We start from the raw sequence: 24780 nt of genomic DNA on the forward strand, positions 1-24780 counted from the left end.
ACATTCACAGTTGATTGGAGGGGATTTGAAGAATTGGCAGGGGCTAAGGAAGCTGGATCAATACGCAATATTGGAAGAGAAGGTTGTCGTACGAAGAGGCTGCTCAAAGTCCTATCAAGGCAATAACACCAGTAGAGACTGGCGCGGGTTTCATCGTCAAGCTCATGGGCAGACTCCACAGTATGTAAGTTGAGCGACATCAATGTACGGGAGGCATAAGCTGTGAGACGCCAACTGTACGACATGTCCCCCAAATATTGCATCAGCATGGCCTAGGAGGTTAGCATTGCGTGGCGAGAAGAAGATAGCGTGCACCTACACCCGAAAGGAGAGCCTGGACAAGTGATAGACTGGGAGGTGACAGAAAGGGCAGACGACTCAAGGATGCTAGTGCAATGCTTTTGTATTCGTTTTGAGACTGTTTGAGTCTCTGGCGAATTGCATTGCTGTTCCGGGACTGAGGCGACTTAGACAGAAAGACGAAAGCCTTCGAATACACGCACACGCGGTAGTGAAGGCAGATTTGGTCGTCACTTTCATTCTCAATCAAATAGAGAATCATTCTCTCGAGTGTTGGTCCTGAAATATGATCTGGCCAATGAAGCTTTCGCCGACTGTATTCGTTTGCGTCGAAAATCCCTACATTGGAAGTTATTAGGCGATGATACGGGCCTGCACTAACCATTGCCTACCTGGAAGCATTGTGTAAAGTAGCTCAGGAGCCGTTGATCTAAATGGCAAAGCCCCCTCTAGGTCTGAGCGAATCCAATTGGATTGCGAAGCGAATGAAGTATGCGAAAAACCGGCAACAAAGTCTAGAGCAGCTCTTAGGACATTCTTGCGATCTTGTGCCATGCCATCATTGTGCGCGAGCTCATTTTGGATGTAATGACGGGCTTCTGTATCCCGATGTGAAGACTCGATAGGAGTCGCCACAAGCGATGAGATATTTGAAGCGTCTGTGTCCCTGTTCCTCTGGGACAATGTTCCGGTTGGCCCCGGGGAAGATACCGAGTGACTATTTCTGCTTAAGATTAATGCTCATAACCTTGAGTTATCTCTGGGAAAGCATACTCAGGTGAATGCTGAGTACTCTTTTCAAGCTTCTCCAGTCTTTCCTTTAGAGCATCGAATCTTCTTTATCGTCAGGTACGTGTATCTATCCAATGATCATTAGGTTCTTTACCTAGATGCTCGAGGGCGAAGAGATCTCTGAGGCCGAGTCCGGCGGCACTCCGCATTGGAAAGTCTGCAATTTTTACAATTTTCTGCACGATCACATTTCACCTGAAGGAATTTTGTCAGGAAACCCGGGGAAATCAGTCACTCTGAATTGAAGACTGACCTTCCGTGCATGGCACAAATCGCACTTTAGATAATGACGTCAGTGATGGAACGTATTATCCGAAGCCTAGATACTTACTGCTGGCCTAGCAAAAGGCCTTGACCGGTGTTCTTCCATGATATTGACATCCGAAAATAATCGGAGACGCTGCGTGACGTTTCGTGGAAGGTCCAAGAGGTCCTGGAAGAATTCATGGAAACTTTCGGGTTTCGGATTCGGAAGTGGTCCGAAACACCGAAACACCTCCGTACGCCGAACATTTCCATATAGTCTACAGGTATCCTTGAACATGTTTCTGTGATTTCAGGACGAGGACGATGTTTGTGTTAGTTCATCACAACGCTCAAAAAGATTCAATTGATCTATGAATTTCTACAGCCTGCAACATCCCGACTTCGAGTTAACATCATCGCCTCCATCGACCAACACGCTCCGATTCTTCTCCTGTGTCGACACAGCAACATCCAGACCAGGGTTTCCGGTGAAGAAATTAGCAGGCTTCAGACCAACAGTCATCTTATCCGACGGCATGACCGGCCAGTCTTCAATTCTAGGGTTATGCGTAGAGCCAAACGTATGCCAAATGACGATGTCCTGGTTTCGCACAGAGGATTGCTCGGTTCCTGCACGCTTTGCAATAGCACTGGCAATCCCGTCACCCCCAGTCGACTGCATGGTATGACGACCAGCCGGAAAATGCTCTTCATCGTTATAACGCGTGACCCAAACCGCGTGCTGTCCGAACTCAGAGCGCTTGGCATGGTAGGACTCCGGGTGCGCGAGTAGCATCTGGCTGTAGGCGGGAAGCAGCTTGAAGCCAACAGGGGTTCCGGTCACCGGGTTGATGACGTTCTCGTTGATGATTTTGAAGGTGCGGTTCTTGGTGAAATCCAGGTCCAGGCCGCCCTCTTTGTCCACGATGGTAGAGCGCGTGACGTATCCCACGCCGAAGGGGTTGTTATAGGAGTTGATCTGGGCTTGGGATTTGCTGTGATGGTCAAAGCTAGACACGTCAACAGGCATCGCGTGGGATTCTTCCACCTGCAAGGAATTGCCGTGTCCGTCGAGTGCAGGGTCCATGCGAAGGGAGAACAGATGCTGGTGGTACGGGGCCAAGACGCCGGGCGCGACGATGGTGCCGTACGGAACTTTATCGCCAATATCGATTGGGGTAGTTGAGAGGATGCCGGTAGCGCGGACTTCGTAATGAATCGATGCGTCCTGGCCAAATTGGAACGCGAAGATGTATTCGTAGTTGCTCACTGTGATGATAGTTTGCAAGACGAGAATCCGAGAGCGCGTTACCACAGCGTTCTGGGTCCGGAAGTTGGTGTGTTTCCACAAGATCCCGTCATCTTGTTCATGGCAACAGATTACGTTCGAGAGCTTGACTGGGTCTCCTGAGGTAGTAGTGTGCCAACCATCAAAGTATTCGATATGGCCCAGACAGTCGCAACCCAGACGTAGGTTGTTGGCGTTGATTCCCGCTCCATCGTTACCGAGGTCAAATGCCGCTTTGCGTGGGTATGGCGTTCGAGGGTCTCCATATGGCACAAACATCTCTGCCAGAGACAGGCGGTAAAAGAGGCTGCGGTTATCGTAGCGAATGTCGTGGAGGGTAAGGCCTTCTCGGTAGTTGAACCCGATATGCATGGACCACTTTTCCCATTCCAAGAAGTTCCCTTGTGTCTTGAAGGAAGGGCCTTCAGGTTGCACAACCTGGTACGGCTTCGTCGTCGTCCGAGGAGAAGGTCTCAATCCAGGGTTGTACTCAGCTTCCGCTCCATGAATCTTGCGGCGGTCAAACGGCTTTGGCCTGTCATGGATACGCTCTTCGGGGCCAGAAGGCAATTGGTAAATCTTAATGACTTTCAGTTGCTCCGATACCTCCGCGCAGATATCTAGCGGATACGCATAGTAGTTGGCGTCGACATCGTCTACCAAGCGCATGTAGAACCAGCACTGTGTCTCTCTTTAGCACTTGCTTATTTGCACCACTTTAATATAACTCCGATTCCGACTTACCATAGTAGTCCGCTGTGACACATCCTTTGTACCATCTGTAGCGAACGCCCATGCCTCGACAATCACCGAAGCCCCATCCGGTAGTTGCAAGTGAGTAATCTCTTCCTGAACTTTTGGATCTGCCAAGCAAGCCTTCTCCACGGCTTGCATATAGTCGGAGTCAATATAGGGATGCTTTCCGACCAGATGTTGCTGTTTGAGAACAGCATCTTGGTCCAGGTCGACCCAAAGTTCAATGAACTTGGTCGCCGGTTCACCGGGCAGAACTGTCTGGACGCGAGCAACTCTTGCAGGTCTCTTGCATGCGGTTTCTCCTCGATGCTCGTGCTCCAGGAAGGGAACCATCTCAGCCTTCGAGGGCTCTTTCAAAGTAATAACTCGAAAGTTGGGCGTTCGTCCTGGAAATTCGCGGCGTACAATAGTTGCAGCCTGTGCGATACTGTCAGGTTTGGTTGATAGAAAGTGTCATGTGTCTTTGCATACCTTTGCGATTTCCCTTGGAGTCAAAGGGTCAAAAGGATGGTTGAACGACATCGTTGCTAAAGAATTGGAAACGCGGCGGTCGTGAGCCGAATGGTTGTGTTTCTTTTACATGAGGTACGAAAGATGAAAGAAAATTCTTTTAAATAATGAAACTGGGACTTCTGAGTGTGGCGAGGAGAAGGAATCGAGATGTTCGCAAAGGTCAGTTTTACGCGAAGCTGTTTCTGGGCTTCCATGAAGGTAAGGATTAACCGGGCCGTCGACGCAAGGACGGTCGTAGCTTTGGTCCCGAGCGTTCCACGGCCTAGCGAGACCGGAACTTCCGCGCGGAAATCGCATGTGGGGAAGGGGGAAAACACTAACGTAAACCACAAGCGAGTCGCGAATCTGAGCGAGCCGCGAATTTGTATTCCCATACAATTTGGCACTTTTCAACTTGGAGTATCTCCACCATACCTCTATTCTAAAAAAATATATTAAAGACCTGAAGTATTATATAGGTAAGTAGTATAATATCTTTTTTATATAATAAAGAAACCTATGGGAGTCTTTAATACATAATTAATACATAACCAGCTTTATAATACAGTGTAATTTATAATACCTGGACAATTAGCCTAATAAATAGATTAAAATTTAGTACATTATCGTTAAATAGTGTCATATAATTCTAGTTTTAAATAGTATCTTATACGACATAGAAATGGCTGAGATATCCCGAGTTCAAAAGCGCCATTTTGTATGGGAATACAAATTCGCGGCTCGCTCAGATTCGCGACTCGCTTGTGGTTTACGTTAAGAGCAACTAGATTACGATATTGTTAGAAGATAACCTCGATTACTAGTGGGAGAAAGGCCGAGCCAATCACGGCATGAAGATTGTTTGCTTATCTGTAAGCATTTAGGAAAAATTGGCGTCTGCCTCTGCTCAGAGGCAACAGGAGAAAAGCTCTATCAAGTGGCCTTGTAGAGTATGAACTCTGTAGGCTCTACACTATAGGCTATAGGCACAGAAAGGCAAAGTGAAACTACACAGGGGAGATGGTCAGGACGAATAATGAGGTAATTCCAGTCACAGGAAGAGACAACCGACAACAGTAGAATGTGCTGCCATCATTGTCCTTCTCCCTTTTGCCTTGCTATCCACAAATCCTTCAAGACCTATCGTCATACGAACGACTTAATCATTGATAAAAAGAGCAAAAAAACTCTGATTTTCTGCAGCCTCATAGCTTCGACTTGACCTCCCCAGTCGCCTTGAAGACCCTATCGATCTCAGCCGTAACTTCTATAAGCTCCTCATCATCAAAGGGACGTCCAACAATTTGTACAGTAGACGGCTGATTGGCGAAAAGTTCCGCATCATCTAGCAAGACAATATATTAGCAACCATCCGCTGATACGATCGAAAGGTAGTTAGTCTTACACATTGCCTGGTATTCCCTGTCATACGGATTCGTTGTCAAAGGCTGATACGTGGGGTCGAGGCGATCAATGCGCGGATCAATCTTGAAATCGGCAATGGGCAGGATAGTGGATGGGTAGTCAAGGAAGTTGAACATCGACGCGTAGCCCCAGTATGCGTTGAAGTCGTGCGGTGCGCCCGCCGAAGGTGCCACGGGACAAATCAAGGCGTCCATGGGATGGCCGGACTCGGTGAACTGGCTTGTCTTGTTCCAGGCATCTGTGAATTGGTCTTTGTATTCTCCCATTTTTAGGTTCAGCTGGAAGATACTTTGTTAGTATGGCGTCGCAGAAGGAGAATAGATGGAGAAGGCCATACATGACAAAGCTGCAGAGCGGTAAGGTGGCGTGCATTGTAGACCTTCAGCAGATTGGCAAAAGCCGGGATGAGTGGTTCTCCGGTGGGTTTGAGCTTTGCAAGCGTTTCTTCGCCCGCTTCTTGGAAGTAGATATCAAACTAAGACTAGTGTCAGCTAATCAAACTTGAATACGGTGGAAGTTCTCATCTCCTACCGTGCATTTTGCGAGCTCCCAGCAATCGAATGGTGGCTTGAACTCGATGACTGTATAAATTAGAGGAATTCGTAATAATCGTTGTAGGTTGAGAAAAGCAGAATATGCTACCTTCAAATCCGGCTTTACTGAGGGCCTGTTTTGTATGTTCCATGGCTCTGAGAACAGGTGGTTGAGGCATAACCACACCGTCCCATTTCATAATACCAACCACTAGCTTCCTTTTAGGCAGTGACACATCTCGCCAGGGAACAGGGACAGCAGAAACATCATATCTGTTGGACGGATCCGTAGTTAAAATTTCAGTAAACATCCGGACGTCTTCGACCGAATGACAGACAGGGCCAGCTGAATCTCGGATTGACATCTGACCCGTCTTTGTTCCTCCCCACCTGGCTTTAGGGACGCGGAGCGAGGTGGGACGAATGGCATACAATCCATTGAAAGCAGCCGGGACACGAATCGAGCCGCCAATATCCGATGATGGAGCAATTGGACATCCTTTCATAGCAACTAGAGCACCATCTCCGCCAGAGCTGCCCCCAGCCACGAGCTTGGTGTTGAACGGGTTCAAAGTGCGGCCCCATAAATTACTGACAGTTTCCAGCACCATGCCTGTTTGAGGCATGGTGGTTCTACAGAAAAAGACGGCACCTGCAGCGCGTAGCGTTGCCACGAGAGCAGAATCATGATCTTGGATGTCATCCTTATTCACGACATACCCCCGAGTAGTCGGGTGGCCTTTCACGTTGTAAGTATCCTACATGAAGTCAGAGTAAGCCTGGAGTGAAATTAAGAGTTGAATGTCTACCTTCAATGCCACAGGAACGCCATGTAAGCCCCCTAGGGGTTTGCCTCCTTTTTCAAGGATGCTATCCAGATGTTGAGCCTGTCGCATCCCCTCTTCCAGGAACCAATCAGTGAGACAGAAGACCTGCAATTCTGTAAGTATATTATCCCTATGTCGGAACATCCAAGCCAACTGACCAATTGGTGGGAAATAGCGGCACGGGCAGCAAACGCCTCCAAAACTTCTACTGCTTTCAACTGGCGAGATGCGATTCGCCTCGCCAATTCTGTCGCAGTGAGCTCCGTAATCTGAATCTGGCGCTGACTCAATATTCCACATGTCTTTGGTATGTGCGACACATCTGTTACGGAGGCATATGCTTCGGGGTCAATCCTCCACTTGCTAGGGAGAGAATTCAATAAGTCGGCCTGGGCCTTTTGCGACACAGCCTCCCACGACATTGTGATGAATATGCGATGCTGAACTGATATGTCATTCCGGTACCAAACTCGACGAGAACTGATTGATTATTTTTATGGTTCATCAGGTGGAATTATTCCGGAATTTCCGTTAAAGTACGGAGTATGCGGGTACCTAAGCAGAGGTCATAGGCGAATGGATTGGTGCACGTAATGGCCGCCCCGGAATCTCCGTGCCCACTCTAGACCCCCGGGCCCACTGCGTTGGATCCCAGCCAACAAAATGCCAGCTGCCCAGTCTAGTCATTGACCATATTCCAGAAATCGGTTTCTAGGAAGCCACGGGATAATTCCTCAATGCGGAATTGTTCAAGGTCGTCCAGACCGATGGGAAACGAGTCCAAGGAAAATTGAGCGGCATTCAAACGCTCATGTTCTTGATCCGCGTCAGACTCGTCAGGGAACCGGTCAATGAAGTGCGATTTAAGTCTTATTTTCGATGTGCTATCATGCCCAGATTCGGCAGTAGGGTTCGGACCCAACGTGTTATTCATCTCTGGCAAGCTTGGGAGGAGGAGATCCCAGAGCCACTCCGGCTTGTAATTGATGGTTGTTTCATGATGTGCTGCCTGTGCACGGTTCTGATCTGCGAGCATCCGTAACTTTCTCAATGTTGTAAGCTGTATGTTATGTTAGCCTCAATTTCGCTTCTCTGGATAGGAAAAGACTCGATATCCATGCATCGAAGTCCCAAGACAGAATGACCAAGCTCACCTTTTGTGAAATATGTGGCCACATATGTGCCATGATGTTCATGAGCTTCTCACATGTGTCAAGATTGTCACGGGTTCGTTGTGCCACCTTTGCATCTTTCGAAAATTGGAATAGCCATAGAACAGTAGCACAGGAGGCAATAGCATCACCAATCAATGGATTGGAGATCACCATCAATCCCTCACTGAATTGAAGAATCTGAAACAGCCAGCTTACATGATATAAAGCCATGTCGACCTTTTGCTGAAGAAAAACACAGGACTGAGGTATATCCTTTTGTGATCGTAAGACAACGAGATGCAGAAATGGATGGTTTAGAATGGCCTGCGCAGCATGCCATAATACTTCTGTCATCATCCAAGGGTTCCAATACTCGCTATGCTGGTTAACCTCTGCCGCAGATCGGTTCGGAAATGCGACATTGAGAAGTAAATGATGCTTGCTATGCCGGGCCTCGAACTCAATAAGTTCTATCCCTAGTTTCGTATGTTGTGAATCCGCCAACCATGGTTTCTCAACCTCGCCTTGCGATAAGTGATTCAAGTATAATTTAAGTTTACCCCATATAGAGATGATGCCCAGGCAATACCCGTTGATCCCAATGTCTTTGTCTGGAGGCTCCTCGACGGTTTCTGGAGCCGATCCGATTGCAGAGTTACCGACCGTGGTAGAAGACCGAGGCGGGGGTGGTAGAGGAGCACTTTGGGGATACCCAGGTATTTTGGTGGCTGGAAGTTCCGAAACGTAAGGGAGAAAGAGACGTTCAAGAACAAACACACTCCAATAGCCCCTGGCTTCAGAATCATCTTCAGGAACGACAGCAGCGTTCCTGTTGAATAGGGCACGCATAGAGTACAGTCGCGAGGCATTTCCTATAGTCATCCACGCCTGAGACGGTCGGGAGGCTGATTAATCTTGTCAGTTGAGCTACCGCTGGGAGAAAGATATAGATAAATACATTTGATGTGTCTCAAGGCAATCAGGCACAAGGACTGTGCAAGACCTGACCGTAATTCCCCACATGAGGACATTCTCAGAATTTCATCCTCGGAATTTCTGGCATAAAAGCTTTCGGCAAGATTCTCTTGATCATTGAAGAACCCATGACTTGATGTCATCAACATGAAGGATAAAAAGCTGAACAAGACATATTGAGGGCCAGCGAGCAATTGATTTGCTAGATTTTCAAGGCGAAAAAGCGGCAGAGGTTGAAGATGTATCTTGGCCCGATATACGTCGACAAAATGTTCAATAACCGCAATGGGAGGTCGCGGCCTTGATGGCAGAATCTTGTTAACAAAAAGCCCCGCCATTTTGACCCGTTGTAATCCACAGGATGAGGAAGGGTTCGAGTTACCTTGCAAGCGCGAAAGTGCTATTATGGTTTGGACACGGACTGAGGTCCGGTGCATCTACAAGATCAACCATGTGCTGCCCCGGGGATTCGATCACAGGGTCAATCCCAGAAACTGTAGTTTCGGGTGAGTGATTGATTTGGCGACTGGCGGAGGACCTGAAGAAATCTCAGCAGGAATCCAGGAGCAGTCCGAGTAGCGATAAACGCACCCTAGAAGGTCATAGATATGATTTATGTGACGTTCCATCACTTGGACACGATCCGCAGTGGACGTCTTTCTGCTTTCATCCCATGAGCCAACATATTCCTGGTCAAATACCTAGCCCCCTTGCGGGTGGGTAGGAGACTACCTTGAATCCACAGCGCCTGTTTTCCCAACGCCATTGGCAGGCGAGGAGCCTCTGGGCAGATACACACATGGGGTCTTAAGACGTAGGCAGAACGAGCACGTCGGGCGTTCCGCCGTACATTTGGTCTTCTTTCGGCTAATTGACTGGTCAGACTACATTTTCCTTCGCATGGTTGATGTCCAGATGGAGGGAAGACGCGCTTACCGGCATGACTCACAAGACTGCCGTGTCAGAGGTTCTGATGCGGTGCTGGCGCGAGACATTATATCTCACCCATTCCAGATGATCGTCACTCAGGTTTAGTGTTGGGCAGGCCAAGATGGGCGGATACTTCACTGTTGAAGTGCGGAGTTGACTAAGCAGTTGCGGTAAGACGATCATCGCCTTGCTCGGCTGCGAAATTGCGGTATTGCGCATTCTGCAATATTGCAATATGAAGCTATAGAATAGCGGTGAAAATGAGCGATTCTAGCATTATAAATAGACCTCTTAGATAGTCAGAAAGGAGGTCTTCAACACCTTCAATCTACTCGTTTGATATAGCCAATTCAATTGCTTCATTCAATCGTTTTTTAGTGGTCCAATCTATCCGGATCCTTAGTCATTCTGCTTGCCAAGCCTTCGCCCTTTTACATTCACGTTCGGAAGGCCCGCCGTGCAGCCTGGGGAAGGCACGTGACCAGATACTTCAAATACGCCAAGCAATGTAAATTACGGTAAAATACGCAACCATCTGTTCGAAGTATACGTCCCCCCAACCACGAAAGGGCTCAAACTATAGGCCTATAAGTTGCTGATAGCTTGCATTAATATGCCTGTTTAAGCCACGGTCACTCTATGGAAGAACACGGCACCTGCATTACGTAGATTTATCACGAGAGCGCGATCTTGGATGTCCACAGCTAGAATAGGTCAGTAAGTTACGCAGTAAGGGTTTACCAAAACAGCACGTCCTCTAATCTGGAGGCAATAGTATCTGTTAGCGCGGAGCGTGGAAATAAACGTACATGAGCTAATAAACGAAGCTAACGTAAATCACAAGCGAGCTGCGAATCTGAGCGAGCCGCGAATTTGTATTCCCATACAAAATGGCACTTTTCAACTTGGAATATCTCAGCCATACCTCTATTCTAATAAAATATATTGAAGACCTGAAGTATTATATAGGTAAATTGTATAATATTTTTTTTATGTAACAAAGAAACCTATGGGAGTCTCAAATACATAAGGAGCGTTATAATACAGTGTAATTTATAATACCTGGACAATTAGTCTAAAGAATAGATTAAAATCTAGTATATTATCATTAAATAGTTTCATATAATCCTAATTTTAAATAATATTTTATGCGACATAGAAATGGCTGAGATATTCCAAGTTGAAAAGTGCCATTTTGTATGGGAATACAAATTCGCGGCTCGCTCAGATTCGCAGCTCGCTTGTGATTTACGTTAAGGGATCTTTTGGTTAGTTGATCATGTGGAATGTTCACTCTGGAGACCTACTATGAGAGTACAAAAGAATAAACATCGGATTTTTGATTCCATCAATGATCAAGACAGAATTTTGTTACTCAAGGAGACCATTCCTCATTACGCATGCCTCTGTTCCTGACAACGGCGGGAGTATTAAAACACCGGGGCCTTAAGTGTTTTCAGCTGCAAACTCATACAATGCCATTACGGGGAAAAAATAAAAGAGCCATCTCTACCTAGCTGCTACTACACCGTAGATAGCATGCACCTTAATACCTATGTCATAAGACATTGAAGCTTCGTCCTTTTCGGTTAGTCAAGATTACGTGTTGTTTTATTTGTTTTATCACTCCTTCGACTCACCTATTTAGGTTAGTCAAGGTACTTTTTTGTTTTTAGTTGATAGTGTCCGCACTGCTCCATATAGTTCTAATAAGGCTGTGTCTATCTTTTGGGAAGGCGCAATTTTCTAGCAGAGAATAGACCTACTACAGTAGGACCAAGGTTTCCGGTCCCGAAAATGATCCGAGCGTGTTGTTCGAGCTTTCAATCCCTGCAGTTCTTAGGTGTCATTGCAGCACTAGCGCACTCCACTGAAATCTCGGTGCCTACAACTAAACCCCTCTCATAATTGGTTTTATAAAACAGGATTCTCTTACTCATATTATGAGGTCAGAGGCTCAAAACCGCTAGACTCAGTGGGGCACACTTATCATGCAACCATCTCCAGGGTGAGAGTCAGTACCCGGTTACTCCCAAACAGCTCGCCGAGGCTGTCAGGGTGTTAGAAAAGGACAAGCACTCCGGTAGGTCTATAGCTAGTGCGCATAGTACAATAATCATTATCATGAAAAGGGGGGGATTTGAATGGAGCCATGGCTTGATACTATCAAGCCTCCAATAAGATGCACAGGGCATCTAAGACAGGAATTGGTCTGATAGCAACGGTTTGTCAAATTCGAGGTGTCATAACGCTATAATGCAGGTTGCTTCCTAAGTTACCCAGGGGAACTGCGTTCGAGGGTCCACCATGCGTTAATTGGTTGTTCTTGTCACCTGCACAGTACATACGCATCTAGATACTGCTTTCGTTCTAGTCCCCAATCAAGTGGATGCTCCTATTCGTCGAAGTATCCTCGAGTTCGCTTTCTGCCTCCGTGAGCTCGCGAATATATCCGCCTGAGCGGTCCGATCCGGCTCCTTCCAAGGCAACGTGCTTCAATCGTATCGATCGTGGGGCAAGACCCTGATCGACTACTCGAGACTGTGGGTTATTTGGTTGCCTTGTCGAGTCATAACTCCGTGCTGCCTAACTGGCGTGGCCAAAGACGACCAAGACAAAGAAGGCAGAAAGTTTATCCTACCATTATGGCCCAGGGTCATACAACAATTATCTGAACCCCTGGTTCCCCTTATTTCGCTTTTTCAGTTCATGAAAGACAAACTGTGTTTGTTACTCAAGTTGACCATCGATTCGTAGATCCGAGCGGTGGCTTGGCAGCAGCCTGTTCACCATAATATATTGCGGTCAATCCCATTTCAGCGTTGGTTGTCTTCACGTTACTTCTTCCTACTCACGTATAGGGAAACATTAGAGTAAACATACGCTAAAACCTCATAATACGTTTCTCCTTGCTCAGTTTTCGCAATGGTATCCAAGTTCTGGTGAGCATTTCCATTCGCTTCCATAATGATGACAGCGTTGGCCATGCTAATTGAACTCTTCAGTCCCGTTTACGCAGTAAGTCAAACCTGAGGGATTGACGAAACTTTATGCTGAACATCCAGCCATTTTTCGGATCCATAGGGTGTACGACCGCCATCGTCTTAACTGCGTTTGGAGCAGCCTATGGAACTGCGAAGGCCGGTGTCGGCGTTTGCTCTATGGGTATTCTGAGGCCTGATTAAATCGTCAAAAGTAAGCTAGATCTGGGCCTCCCTGTCCTGCGAGCCTCCCTGTCCTGCGAGATATCTTTCGTTGGCAGCAGTAACACCCGCTAATTCTTCATGTACGGTTAGATATCGTCCGAATCGTTATGGCAGGTATCCTGGCCATATACGGCCTCGTTGTCTCCGTTCTCATCGCAAACAATCTCACCCAAAGGGTCACCCGATATACAAGCTTAGTGCAAATGGGCGCTGGTCTTTCTGTTGGGCTGACAGGGTTAGCCGCTGGGTATGTGTGTTAAGTTCTGCTCTCGCGGAACGGAATCTGACTTGATTAGATTTGCGATCGGGATTGTTGGTGATGCCGGTGTGCGAGGAACAGCCCAACAGCCTAGGCTATACGTAGGAATGATCCTTATCCTCATTTTTGCAGAGGTTCTTGGTAGGCGCTGACACATTCTGATCTGATGGATTTGAGACTGATGTTCAATCCAGGTCTTTATGGTTTGATTGTTGCTCTGTTGATGAATTCCAGGGCAACTATAGTGGATCATAAGTGCGTATAGGAAATTACGTGGGGTGTATGAACAAGATTCATTTCGCGGGCCATGAGACTGTGATATTCTACTGGCTGTTCCAGGATAATCGTCCTCCCTTGGGATGTCGGAGTGCTTTAACCCAAGGCAAATTATCCTCCATTATACAGCTGTAGCTCTTAGATTACTATATGGTCATGACATATATTAATCATGGAATTGCTTGGGGTTTGGGGATGAAGATGTCGAGATAGCAATTGTAACCAGTCTGATTATGATGGTTCGAAAAATATCTGCAACGGCTGCGGACACCGGAATAGCTGGTCCGGTGATTATGTCCAAGTTATCCGTGAAGCCCTCTGGTAGATCTGGTCGATGAGCACCAGCTTCTGTTGGAATGACAAGGAGACGCTCGTTGATCTCCGCCGCCGACTGAGACGCCATGTCCTGCTTCCGAAGACAAGTGCTGTCCAGCACTGACCGTGAAGTCTTCCTTTTGCTGGTCCGTTCGCAGTGAATAGTGCTCTTCATATCCGTTGGCGAGCACGTTGATCTCGTTGTCTGATAGAGAGCGACCCGCTTCGAGGGCCTTGTCGACCGTAGGGTTACTCCCCAAAAGGCCGTCCAGCTTCTGGGTAACTTCATATTCCATGTTTATTTTCAGTGTAATCGGCGAAATAAATCATGGGAAAATGGCATGGCTATATACTTGCCCAGAAGTGATTTGAGGAGTCGGCTTTTATGTCTGTCTCATCTCGTATGGTAGAGTATGAAGATGGTTTGAAGACAATCTCCTCTCTGAAGGCACCTTAAGAATTCAAAATCTTGTGACCTTTTTTCTTTGGAAAGCCTGTGCCAGTATACCATAAACGAGCTTCAAGGGGAGACAGAAAAGACAAACAGAAACAGAGAGCAATTAACCATAGGGTGTAAAGATTTCGGAAAGAAAAGGAAGCCATGCTTAGGGGTGCGTGGCAATGTGTGGTGGATCGTGGTCGATACTAAGCCTCGACGCTAAGAGACACTCAGCCATCCCCAAGTTACTGCTCCCATAGTCATCGTGTTATCTAGTACCACTTGAGTAAACCCTCGGTTAGATGGAATGAACCTTTAAAAAGAAGGACCTTTTAAGTCAGCTATACATTCACTGGACGACTTGGCTTTTCTATCCTATATCATGGACAACATTAAGCATTTGTGTCAACGAAGAATGGCTGGCATGTCCACGATACTGGGTCTAAAATGTTAGCCTACCATCAAGCGCCATTTCACTGCATTAGTCCTTTACGCAGTGCTACCATGGCCCACAAATGGTGAACTTACAATTTACGAGATGGTAGGCGTCTGTCCCAACATAGTTTTAATCTTTTCATGGAAGCAGCGCCCATTCTTTTCTTTAGTTCACCCTATTTAGCCTTGTGTCCTCAATCATCTTCTCTCTGACAATTTCACGGTCATTTGATCCTTCAAAAATTAGAAAAGGAAAAAATACAGTTCTTTATACAAGAGAATCTTAACTTCCATTATCAGATACGCCCCTAAACGAGTCACGAAAGCAACATGAGAAGACTAGTCGGTCAATATGCTATACTCCTTCCACAACTTGCAAATCTACGGGCAACCAAAATTTTTCTCGCTGCTCTACTTCTCTGGCTTCTTATATTCCAGTATTGTCGCTTCAAACTCTGGCGAGACCCTCATTCCGCATTCTTCAATGACCGCCATGTTTACGACCTCGGTTACAGTCTCTACCGCGAGCGCCAGGGCCAACACTTTATCTCACAGTTTAACTCGCCTTCAGACCCCCCAGAATCGATTAAAGGAGAGCCCGATCCCCTTATCTGTGTTTCCTTTGTGACTATTCGGAGAAAATTAGATAATTATTTTGATCCATCCATCGGCTCGCTACTGGAGGGTCTAGACGATAAGGAACGTCGTGCTCTACATCATAACATCCTTTTCGCAGATACAGACCCGACGAGACATCCCAGCTGGGGCCAAGAATGGTTAACGAGACTTGTTGACTCAGCGGGCCAGTACAATGTATCGGAAACAGAATCAAAACATTTGCAAAAGTTGGAAAAGGAAGAAAACTTCTATGAGAAGGGGGTTTTGTATGTCCCTTTCAGCCTCTGAAACTAGCACAGTGCTTACCAGCTGCCCGACCGATTTTGTTAGTGATTATACCTATGCCTTGGAAAGCTGCGAACAAACCAACGCTCCCTACACGATTATTTTCGAAGACGACATTATACTCGCCACCGGTTGGCTCACCAAGACACTCAAGGCCCTGTCCCAGCTAAACCCCAAGGACAATTGGATATATCTCCGTCTTTTCTACACCGAGACCGCGCTCAGTTGGAGCACGTCAGACTTCGCCTACAGGAATATGCCGTTTATATTTGCCTTCCTCATGCTCCTCGCTTTGTCATGCCTTCTACTCCTCCGTCGATTCCGTCTCGGTCGCTCCTACCTCGATTATATAAGCATCACTGTTATTTGTCTAGTCTGCGTTCCAGCCTTCACGGCTCTAGTTTATATGATGGGGAAGTACACGCTAATGCCGCTTCGTGGTGTCGTGGAGATGAATGAATCTGGGTGCTGTACACAGGGGATCTTGTTCCCAAAAGACCAGGTCAATGGACTTATTGGATTCTTGAGAGAGAGGGGCCATGGCCAAACTGACTCTATGATTGAAGAGTATTCAGACAAGTCGGGACTCACACGTTATGCATTAGCGCCGCCGCAGCTGCAACATGTTGGTCTGAAGTCGAGCCGGAATAATCTTGATATTAATACCCAAAGTACTTGGGCTTTCTGGTTTGAAGAAAATGACCCAGTGGCTTTAGATGAGGAACATAAAAGTCTGCTGCAGGATGAGGATGTACAGAGGTTGTTAGATGGATATTGAGTGTCAACCTGTTTCGGTAGTATGCCCTCGTTGGCTGTTGGAGGAGATTGATGTATTGCTAATCGGTAATAGATAATGCGACGCAGAGATTATACCCGCCATCCAAACACGCCAACCAACATGCATTACGTTAATATACGCATCTATGGATCCCCGACATAACCCTGGCCCTTGAAAGACACTGCTTCTGAGTTCGTCTCTCACTACCAAGCCTTACGAGCAACCCACGAGGAGGAACAGAGATATACAAAAATTAAGTGGAACATAACGACCAAGAGAAGCCAGGTACATTCAAACCTCGTTACAACCACCATAGCCTAGGTTTCCTCCACATTTTTGATCCTAGGTATTCTTGATAACACATCCCTCAGAGATCAATCATCCACCTGTTTAACACCATCGCCCTCCCGCATCACGACCTCCTTCCTCTTCAGAGACGCTCTTACTGGATTCGGATCCTTAAACACATCCTCTAACTCTTCGATAGTCCGACCCTTCGTTTCCGGAAGAGTAAGGAACATGAAAGCGTACTCAATGAAATGCAGGACCACTAATATTTCGAATCAGGTTAGTAAGGGCTACTAGTCATTCATAAAAAGCGAGATGAAATAGACTTGTTCACTTACAAAAGATCGTATACATCCTCCAACCGATATTATCCATCCCCGTCGGGGTCGCATACATATTGATAAAATTAGCTCCACCAGCCGCCACGTTCTGGATAGCCATGCCCTTGGCACGGACGCGGTTTGGTAGGATCTCAGCCGGATAGAGAGACTGGAGCGTGGTCCAGGAGAAAGAGAAGACGATGCCGTAGAGGAATATACATGCGATGAAGCCGTAGCCCATGCTCGTGGTAATATGTGCGGGCTCGAAGGAAGCGATCACGTTGATGGGAATGTAGATGAGGCCGGTGAGGAAGGTGCCGTAGAGGAATAGAGTGCGGCGGCCCCAGCGGTCGACGAAGAAACTGCCGATGATGCCGCTGATGAATGAAAAGACGGTGTTGAGGGCATTGAGGAGGAGCTGTTGGTGGGACCCCGTGATGCCGGCATTCTCGAGCATGACCGGCATAAAGTATCTGTTTTCGTTAGTGTCGGATGAGGGAAGACATGGGGAGATAACGCACGTAATGACAGATCCGCCGATGAATTGCGAGAAAATACAGACCAGGAACAACAACCAAAGGCGATAAAGCATGTCCCTCGATGTAAACAGAATCTTGTAGTCCCACCAGCGCCGGCCGCCGGTCTCAATTTCAAAACGAATGTCTTGTTCTATTTCGTTGCATTCGTAGTTCACCAGAGCGGAGTCGGGGTTCCCATTTCCGTGGTATTTCACCAGCATCTGCCGACCCTTCTCAGGCTTATTGTTGGCGAAGAGCCATCGAGGACTCTCGGGTAGCATCCAGGCGACAATGAGGACGATGAGAGATGGAACGGCTTGGATTATTACGGGGATCCTCCAGGACCAGTCTGTGCCGAGGAAGCCCGTCCCGTAGGAGATCCATGTACAAGCTAACAAATCAGTAATGAGCAAGGAGCAGGCCGAGGATCCCTAACCTAATGCCCCTGTGTAGTAACCAACCACATTGTACAGGCCGCCAAATAGTCCTCTCCATTGCGGTAGGACCACCTCCACCAAGTATATAGGAGCTGCTGTATTAGTCAAACTGATTCCCACTCCAATCAGGAAACGGCCACCAATGAACTGGGCGACTTTTGGTGCCGTTGCTTCAATGATTGTCCCGACGATAATCACCAGGGACCCGATAGACATGCCGAAGCGTCGACCAAAGGTATCTGAAGCAGGGGCGGCAAACACGGCGCCCACGAGGTTGCCAATAGCATAGATAGAGAACAAAAGACCTGTACCACTGCCCTGCATCCGCGTTCCGAAATGGTCATGGAATGTATCCATGGCGTTGATAGACGACGTGAGGGTGCCGTCGTAGCCGTTCATACAACAATCTATCTATGTTAATTATCAGTATCCCACCGAGTTGAAGCCACATACTCAGAGTTGTGATAGCAATGACTCCACAGATGCGGAGCATGGCCCATGACCAAGGCGATGTAACATCCTTAGATAGAGCATCGTTCAGTCCGACAGACAGAACCTGGACTCGTTGAACGTTGGGGTTAGCATCGGAGTTGTCAATGGTTTCCTGGTTCTCAACCGAGGGCTTCTCATCGTGCGACATGTGAGTAGCCATGATGGTTTCTTAGAGTCACAGATGTCAATTGAATACCCCGTGGGGTGTGGACCGTATATGTATGGAAATTGCTCTCTTGCCGTGGAGCATACATTACTACCATAATAGTATACTTCATCTCAACCCCGGATTTTTGCTTTTTGACCAACCCCTTCCATCACGGACTGAAACCCGTGGTGCTCTCCACATGTCAAACCATCGAGTGACAAGAGATGTTTTCGTAGTGTGGGAGGTATAGAGTGTAGGACTCCACTTCACGGGAGAAACGACTAGCTGTTTTTGGCACGGGATCCAGTCCGTGGATTTCTCGTCCGAGGCAGATCTTTGCTTATGGTTACGATTTAGGGTTGTGGCTTGTGGGGAGGCATTGGATTGGCATTTTTCAGATCCTTAGACTCGTTTCTCTTGTGCCGTCTTTTCTTGGCTGCAGCGCATGGGACTAGAATCGAAGAATAGACCCATGTATGTACACCTTCTACCCGACTCCGAATGATGGGATGATCATGTCTCACTGAATTTGTTCGCTAACCAGTAATCCTCGACTAATCAGGCTCTACCGACTGTTCTCACAGCTGCTGGGCCAATTTGTAGATGTTTGCTCTCCGGATTCTTTCCACGGAGAGACGCAAATCCTTGGGAAGCCAATCTGAAACCTTGCCAGCCGGTCGCCCCGGCCGGGCCGCGTGTTCAATATCGTCCCTCCCTAAAAGCATTAGTCCCACTGCTGTGCCTGAGAGCCATGCTGACACCATTCCATCGCCACCGAAGCCGGCGGTAATCCATTCATTGGGAGTATCGCTCTGAGAGATCTTCGAAGGTTTCCTTCTGTGAGACGATCGCTGTGGGTCTCGTCCAGTGAACTTAGGGTGGACTCGTCCGACAAAAGGCAGAAGGTCTATGGTGAAACCCATGCAGCCGGTCCATAATTGGAGTACTCGAGTGGTCTCGTTTCGGAGGGCCACAGACCAGATTCCGCTCAAATAAGCGCTGATTGTAGGACTGGCACCGTCGTCTTCCCAGATGCCAATCTCGTCGGTTCCCTTATCTTGTGATTGAAAGAGACCTCCCCCGAGCATGATCTCCCCTCCCGGACTGTGACAGCCTGCCGATTCCCGTGGTCGTTGGCTAATGTACTCGAACCCCTTTTTGTCAATGAAACTCCAAGACCGTGAGCCATCCAGGCTTGATGATGGGCCTTCCGCCTCTTGGGCCGACATGTGTCCACGCACAGGAAAGATTTTACCTTTCAATCCAGGGATAAGATTGGCTGTGAATGCATCGGTCGCATGGACAACATGTCGAGCGTTTATCTCACCGCGTGAAGTCTTCAAACAATACGGGGTAGCTTCGTCATTTTCCAAATGGATCTCTTGAACTTCCGTGCTAGTCTCGATGGAGAACGAATGACCATATTTGGAAAGTAGGTGTGAGTAGAGCGAGCTCACAAGTCGATAGGGCCACATTGCGCCAGCGCGATAAGTGATGGCGCCGTGGGCATGGCTACTCAGGCCAAATTTCTGGAATCGCATGAGCATTGTGTCACTCATAATACACGGAATGCAGACTCACCCTCCGAGCTTCATCGGCCTCCCAAACCCTAATATCGTGCGCCGCTTCTGGAACATCCTGACGAAGCTCCCTGACCATCCCTAAGCCTTTGTCCCAAGCGCTTTCGTCCAAGAAAACATCAACAGTCTCGACCTCCCTCGCTTCCGTGCCCTCGAGTCTCTCTGCTTTCACTAAATCAAGCATGATAGGAAGATGCCGACGGTAGAACTTCAGGACTTCTCGAGCCGCCTTCGGTGCCAACATACCCTTCAAGTCGGAATACAGCGAATAAGGTGAGCATTTCAAATGGCCACCATTCCTTCCCGGCGCACCACTACACGTCTCGCGCGCTTCCAAGATAACGACCTTCTTCTCCGCTCCTAGCGCGTGACATTCCGACAGAATCGTATATGCCACGCTGGCGCCCGACAAGCCGGAACCGATGATGACGATATCAGCAGACTGCGGAAGTCTCTTGGATTTCATGTTGACCAGTTTCGGGCAAGGTGGATTCATCTGCCAGAATGAGACCGTTGGATCCGAGACTGGAAAAGCAGGCGTTGCGATGCGGCGAAGGAGCGCGTCGGACTCGGCCATACTCTGGGATAGCTCGGCCCAGAAGACGCCCAGCGCGTCGTAGCCGGCACGTATTGTCGATATAACGGCACCCATCGTGATAAGAATGCGGTGTTGTTAAGAATGGTTGATGTGCTCCGTAGGTACGGATGGTTGTTGTGGGGATCGTACTGTACTGAGTAGGCGGGTCGCGGTTTATGACCGCCTAAATTTGGGTGAAAGGCCCGGCTGCAGCTGCCTAAAAGAGACAACTCATCGGGACTCGGACTATGACATAGTTGTGATTTTTCTACCAACTGTAACTCACTATGGTGTATATTGCTAGATATCTAGACGAAACAAGGGACATTAACAGTTTAAATATGCTTTTTTTTTTTAAGAAAAAATCGGAGACATGGTGCCAGAAGCAGAGACTACAGGTACCTTTTATAGACAAGGAAGACAAATTTAGATCAGTTCACGTAGTTGTTCGACGGGATATTGGTTATAAGGGGTCATTGAAGAGCCATCGACACGTGGCAGATAGGTGGCAGGTACTTTTACCTATACCTATTGATATAAGTTTTGTATTTAATTTTCTTGGTATTTACTGTTCAGGATTTGGAACAACATATTCAGCACAATTTTGCTTTGTCCATCTGGTGTGTCTCTCGCATAGTCAATCGCCCTAACGTATAGAATCTAACAAGGAAGCAATTCAACCAATTGGTCAAGGATAGGAGGAGAACCATGCCGTAACAAGGTGCTGAAAAGCTTTTTTCACAGATTCGAATGGAGACAGACCGATGCAAACATCAAGCCTCTTCGTTTCTTATTGAACTGAGATACAACATGCTTCTGCTTGATATTTGCCAAACCTAAATTTACCAGTTCTGGTAGAGGGCCTGATGCTTCTCCACATATATCAATGACAGTTACTACAAAGTCTATACCGAGGTGCTTGCTGAATATGGATTCTCACTCATTCATTCGTATGGGGAAATTCCTCCCTTCTGACGGAGAATCGCAGCCTTGAATAACCGTTGCACCCTAACATAGGGCAATTCCAAAATGACGGCTATAGAGTAGGACAGAGGAGTCAAAGCCCAACGGCTTTCAGTCCTGGTCAATTGCCTACAAACTACTCCGTAGACTCCGGCGTCTTGGCCACCTAACAGGAGAGACCGGAGAGTCCCGATTATCGTCCCAGTGTCTGTTGGTAGCCCCTTGAAAAGATCACAAGTTCCGGGTTTCTGGTGCAACGATGCCCTCATTACCAGGCAGAAACATTCTCTCTGTATAGTCAAATAATGCAGTCGTCGTACAAGCCTCCTTGGCGTTCTCTCGGAGCCTACCTCGATATTTCCCAACAAATAGGCGTCATGCAAGTTGATTGGGGGAAAGTCCAATGAAGCTGTGTCCCTGGTAAAATCTCAAATATCTTGACTCGATCGGCGAGTGAGAGACTGGCTGTAATGTACCTCAGTTTGTATATCGGCCTTGGAATATGGACTCAGCCTCCATAGTGATAGCGTTACGGTTCTGCTTCCGATTATTAGGCCTCAACATAAGACAGGGTCGCTTAAATAGTTATACTTCCCTCGATACTTCTCCTATATTTAAAGAAATTCGTTGAGAAATAGCTGAATCTCAATCCACTCTTTGCCTAGCATGTCTGAGCCCCTCCCCAAAAATACCCCGGCCTGTGCCACGTACGATCCAACAGTTGATCCAGGCAGCTATGGCTATCGACCCAGCCTGGCTTGGGGCCTAGTCTTTACCATAGTCTTCGTGATCATTGCGATAGGTCAGACATACCACATGTTTCGTACCAGAGCCTTTTGGACTTTCTTCTTCATCATTGGGGCCCTATTCGAAGTAGTTGGCCGGATCGGCCGCTTGGTGGGCTTTTGGTGTCCTTATTCAAGGGATTGTTTTATCATGCAGACAACATGCCTGATCACCGGTAAGAACTGTCCTGATTGTTTGTCTCATCTTTCCTGGATACACAAATTGCTGGGCATCTGTTAGTCTCACAACTGACCAATTTCTCCCCGCACAGGACCGGGATGGGCTCAAGCAGGAATCTATCTTACCCTCTATATTGTGATCAAGCAAATTGGTCGCCATGTCTCGCCCTTTCCCCCCAAGACATACCTAGCCATCTGCTTTTGTATCGACGTGACTTGCTTGACTACCCAGGCTGTCGGCGGAGGGTTAGCAGGCGCGGCCTACAACAACAACACATCTACACAGCCAGGAACAACCACGATGGTAGTCGGCATTATCACTCAGCTAGCAGCCGCTGTTCTTTTCTCTCTCCTTGTCGGGTTCGTCATGTATAGAGGCGCCAAGGAGCTCCGTGAAAACCACCCTCTCTTCTTTATGACCAGCGCAACTGCTTTCGCTACTATGATGATGATCATGCGGAATGTTTATCGAGCCATTGAGCTGACCGAGGGCTGGAGGGGGTATCTCATCACACATGAGAAATATGTTCTTGCGCTGGATGCGCTCCCGATGGTCTTGGCGATGGGTATATATGTTATTTTTAACCCTGGGGCGCAATTTGAGACTCGGGGTATGACGGAGCGGCAGGAGGTTGGGGAGCATGATCTAGCTAGGAAGAACCCGGTCCAGAGGTACTTAAATTTTTGAGAGATAGGAGGATGATATGAGTGGCAAGGACGGATGAGATTATCTCCGGTGCTTTTCTAGGTACTTTAGCATGTGGCATATTAAAATACAGTACCCGGGCATGAACCAAGTTCTATGCGCCCACTTGCCTTTGGTATAACGCAAGCCCTTAAGATATGCTTTACAGGATGCCCAAGAGGCCCTCTATTTCAAGAAGAATAAACGGTGCCTTTTTATTTCCCTTTTTGTTACTACGCATCTGGACGACTCCCATCGCTGGCATATTGATCTAAGTCCCTGTTTCTGAAGCCCGAGCAGCTTCCGCCAGCTTGTCTACACCCCCGCGGCGGTATGTTATCAGAACCAACAGTCCAGCGACGACCACATTTGCCCCCGCAAATGCAATCATCACTTGGTAGCCCCTATCATAGCCCTTGCCATAGACCTGTCGCACGAGGGCCAAATCGCTGGCATTCAGCCCGTTTCCTTCACGCAAGGACTCTTTGGCAACACCTACAAGCTGCGGGCTCAGTATGGTGGGTAGAACTGAGTTAAGCTCAGAGCTTAGCATTGCAGCACAAATAGCCAGACCGATACACCCGCCCATGGCACGTAGCATGTTCATTGCGCCGGTTCCGGCAGCTATATAATGTAGTAAAGAGAATGGTTAGCGTGCAGGTAATCAGTTGCTTGAGTCTATAACATACCAATATCAGAAGGTAAAAAGACCATTTTGAGCCCGATGTATTGAGTTGTGGAGATGACGCCGAGCCCTGCTCCCATAAGCACCTGGAACCCGTACTGAGAATCGGACATTGCTTTCTCCACCGGCAGATCACTCAGACATGCAGTAGAAATTAGAATGAGCGCCGAGCCAAATGAATATAAGAAGAATGTTATCTCGGACTTTTTGCTGAGAATCATGCCTGTCACGAGGGAGAAGAACGGAAGACACAACGTGAGAGTGAGGAGAAGCACTCCAGCACGGGAGGCGCTGACACCGTTGACAGCTTGGAATCTTTGTGGGAGAAGAATAATCGAGGTGTAAAACGCAAAACCGGTAAATAGAACACTCCTACATATTCCAGATAGTTAGTGAGACGCCAGATAGCCTAAACTATGTGAAACATACAGAAGCAGCAATCCCTGCATCGGATCGCCTAGAAACCTAACCGGGAATATGGGCTCCCTGGTGCTATTTTGTCGCTGGAGCCAGGTTTCGTATGCCATGAACGTCATGAGAGCGACGACACCACCGACCAAGGAGCCTATGATCTCTTTACTGCTCCAAGGGTAATGGGATCCACCTTCTTGAAGAGCGAAGAGAAGTGGAATCAACCAGCAAATTGACAGAAAGGATCCGATGAAATCGAGCCTTGCGAGGGTTTCGCGGTTAAATTTGAACTCGCCTGATGCTGGCATGGCGCAAAACAAAATCAGAATGGCGATCGCCGAGATTGGAATACTAGAGATATAATGATCAGGGAGTTAATCTT

At 47.7% G+C, this 24780-nt stretch overlaps 10 protein-coding genes across 10 annotated transcripts; 2 read left to right on the forward strand and 8 right to left on the reverse strand.

Moving 5' to 3' along the window:
* Nucleotides 1–1717: 1717 nt before the first annotated feature.
* LDX57_004384 (amine oxidase) lies at nt 1718–3960 on the reverse strand (the record flags this gene model as incomplete). Its single annotated transcript, XM_046086045.1, has 3 exons — nt 3854–3960; nt 3371–3799; nt 1718–3307 (listed from the first exon to the last, which is right to left on the reverse strand). The coding sequence occupies exons 1-3, from the start codon at nt 3902–3904 to the stop codon at nt 1718–1720; spliced, it is 2070 nt and encodes a 689-aa protein (XP_045942008.1). The 5' UTR covers nt 3905–3960.
* Nucleotides 3961–5079: 1119 nt separating this feature from the next.
* On the reverse strand, nt 5080–7081 carry LDX57_004385 (uncharacterized protein; the record flags this gene model as incomplete). Its single annotated transcript, XM_046086046.1, has 7 exons — nt 5080–5219; nt 5280–5577; nt 5637–5774; nt 5831–5880; nt 5942–6590; nt 6642–6764; nt 6818–7081. 7 exons carry the CDS (start codon nt 7079–7081, stop codon nt 5080–5082), a joined length of 1662 nt encoding a protein of 553 aa, XP_045942009.1.
* Nucleotides 7082–7338: 257 nt separating this feature from the next.
* On the reverse strand, nt 7339–9008 carry LDX57_004386 (fungal specific transcription factor domain-containing protein; the record flags this gene model as incomplete). The annotated part of the gene is made up of 3 exons (XM_046086047.1): nt 8772–9008; nt 7814–8718; nt 7339–7719 (listed from the first exon to the last, which is right to left on the reverse strand). Exons 1-3 carry the CDS (start codon nt 8935–8937, stop codon nt 7339–7341), a joined length of 1452 nt encoding a protein of 483 aa, XP_045942010.1. The 5' UTR covers nt 8938–9008.
* Nucleotides 9009–13625: 4617 nt separating this feature from the next.
* LDX57_004387 (uncharacterized protein) lies at nt 13626–14070 on the reverse strand (the record flags this gene model as incomplete). The annotated part of the gene is made up of 2 exons (XM_046086048.1): nt 13626–13850; nt 13900–14070. The coding sequence occupies 2 exons, from the start codon at nt 14068–14070 to the stop codon at nt 13626–13628; spliced, it is 396 nt and encodes a 131-aa protein (XP_045942011.1).
* Nucleotides 14071–14978: 908 nt separating this feature from the next.
* LDX57_004388 (uncharacterized protein) lies at nt 14979–16329 on the forward strand (the record flags this gene model as incomplete). The annotated part of the gene is made up of 2 exons (XM_046086049.1): nt 14979–15532; nt 15597–16329. 2 exons carry the CDS (start codon nt 14979–14981, stop codon nt 16327–16329), a joined length of 1287 nt encoding a protein of 428 aa, XP_045942012.1.
* Nucleotides 16330–16703: 374 nt separating this feature from the next.
* Nucleotides 16704–18544, reverse strand: LDX57_004389 (sugar porter family MFS transporter; the record flags this gene model as incomplete). The annotated part of the gene is made up of 5 exons (XM_046086050.1): nt 16704–16879; nt 16956–17410; nt 17459–17846; nt 17892–18299; nt 18346–18544. 5 exons carry the CDS (start codon nt 18542–18544, stop codon nt 16704–16706), a joined length of 1626 nt encoding a protein of 541 aa, XP_045942013.1.
* A 426-nt stretch (nt 18545–18970) lies between these two features.
* Nucleotides 18971–20764, reverse strand: LDX57_004390 (NAD(P)/FAD-dependent oxidoreductase; the record flags this gene model as incomplete). The annotated part of the gene is made up of 2 exons (XM_046086051.1): nt 18971–20061; nt 20114–20764. The coding sequence occupies 2 exons, from the start codon at nt 20762–20764 to the stop codon at nt 19111–19113; spliced, it is 1602 nt and encodes a 533-aa protein (XP_045942014.1). The 3' UTR covers nt 18971–19110.
* A 1824-nt stretch (nt 20765–22588) lies between these two features.
* On the forward strand, nt 22589–23305 carry LDX57_004391 (uncharacterized protein; the record flags this gene model as incomplete). The annotated part of the gene is made up of 2 exons (XM_046086052.1): nt 22589–22613; nt 22710–23305. The coding sequence occupies 2 exons, from the start codon at nt 22589–22591 to the stop codon at nt 23303–23305; spliced, it is 621 nt and encodes a 206-aa protein (XP_045942015.1).
* A 268-nt stretch (nt 23306–23573) lies between these two features.
* On the reverse strand, nt 23574–23909 carry LDX57_004392 (uncharacterized protein; the record flags this gene model as incomplete). The annotated part of the gene is made up of 1 exon (XM_046086053.1): nt 23574–23909. One exon carries the CDS (start codon nt 23907–23909, stop codon nt 23574–23576), a length of 336 nt encoding a protein of 111 aa, XP_045942016.1.
* A 71-nt stretch (nt 23910–23980) lies between these two features.
* LDX57_004393 (uncharacterized protein) lies at nt 23981–24706 on the reverse strand (the record flags this gene model as incomplete). The annotated part of the gene is made up of 2 exons (XM_046086054.1): nt 23981–24359; nt 24417–24706. 2 exons carry the CDS (start codon nt 24704–24706, stop codon nt 23981–23983), a joined length of 669 nt encoding a protein of 222 aa, XP_045942017.1.
* Nucleotides 24707–24780: the final 74 nt, after the last annotated feature.

Source organism: Aspergillus melleus (assembly GCF_016097325.1).
Source record: "Aspergillus melleus strain CBS 546.65 chromosome Unknown contig2, whole genome shotgun sequence".
Lineage (NCBI taxonomy): Eukaryota > Fungi > Ascomycota > Eurotiomycetes > Eurotiales > Aspergillaceae > Aspergillus > Aspergillus melleus.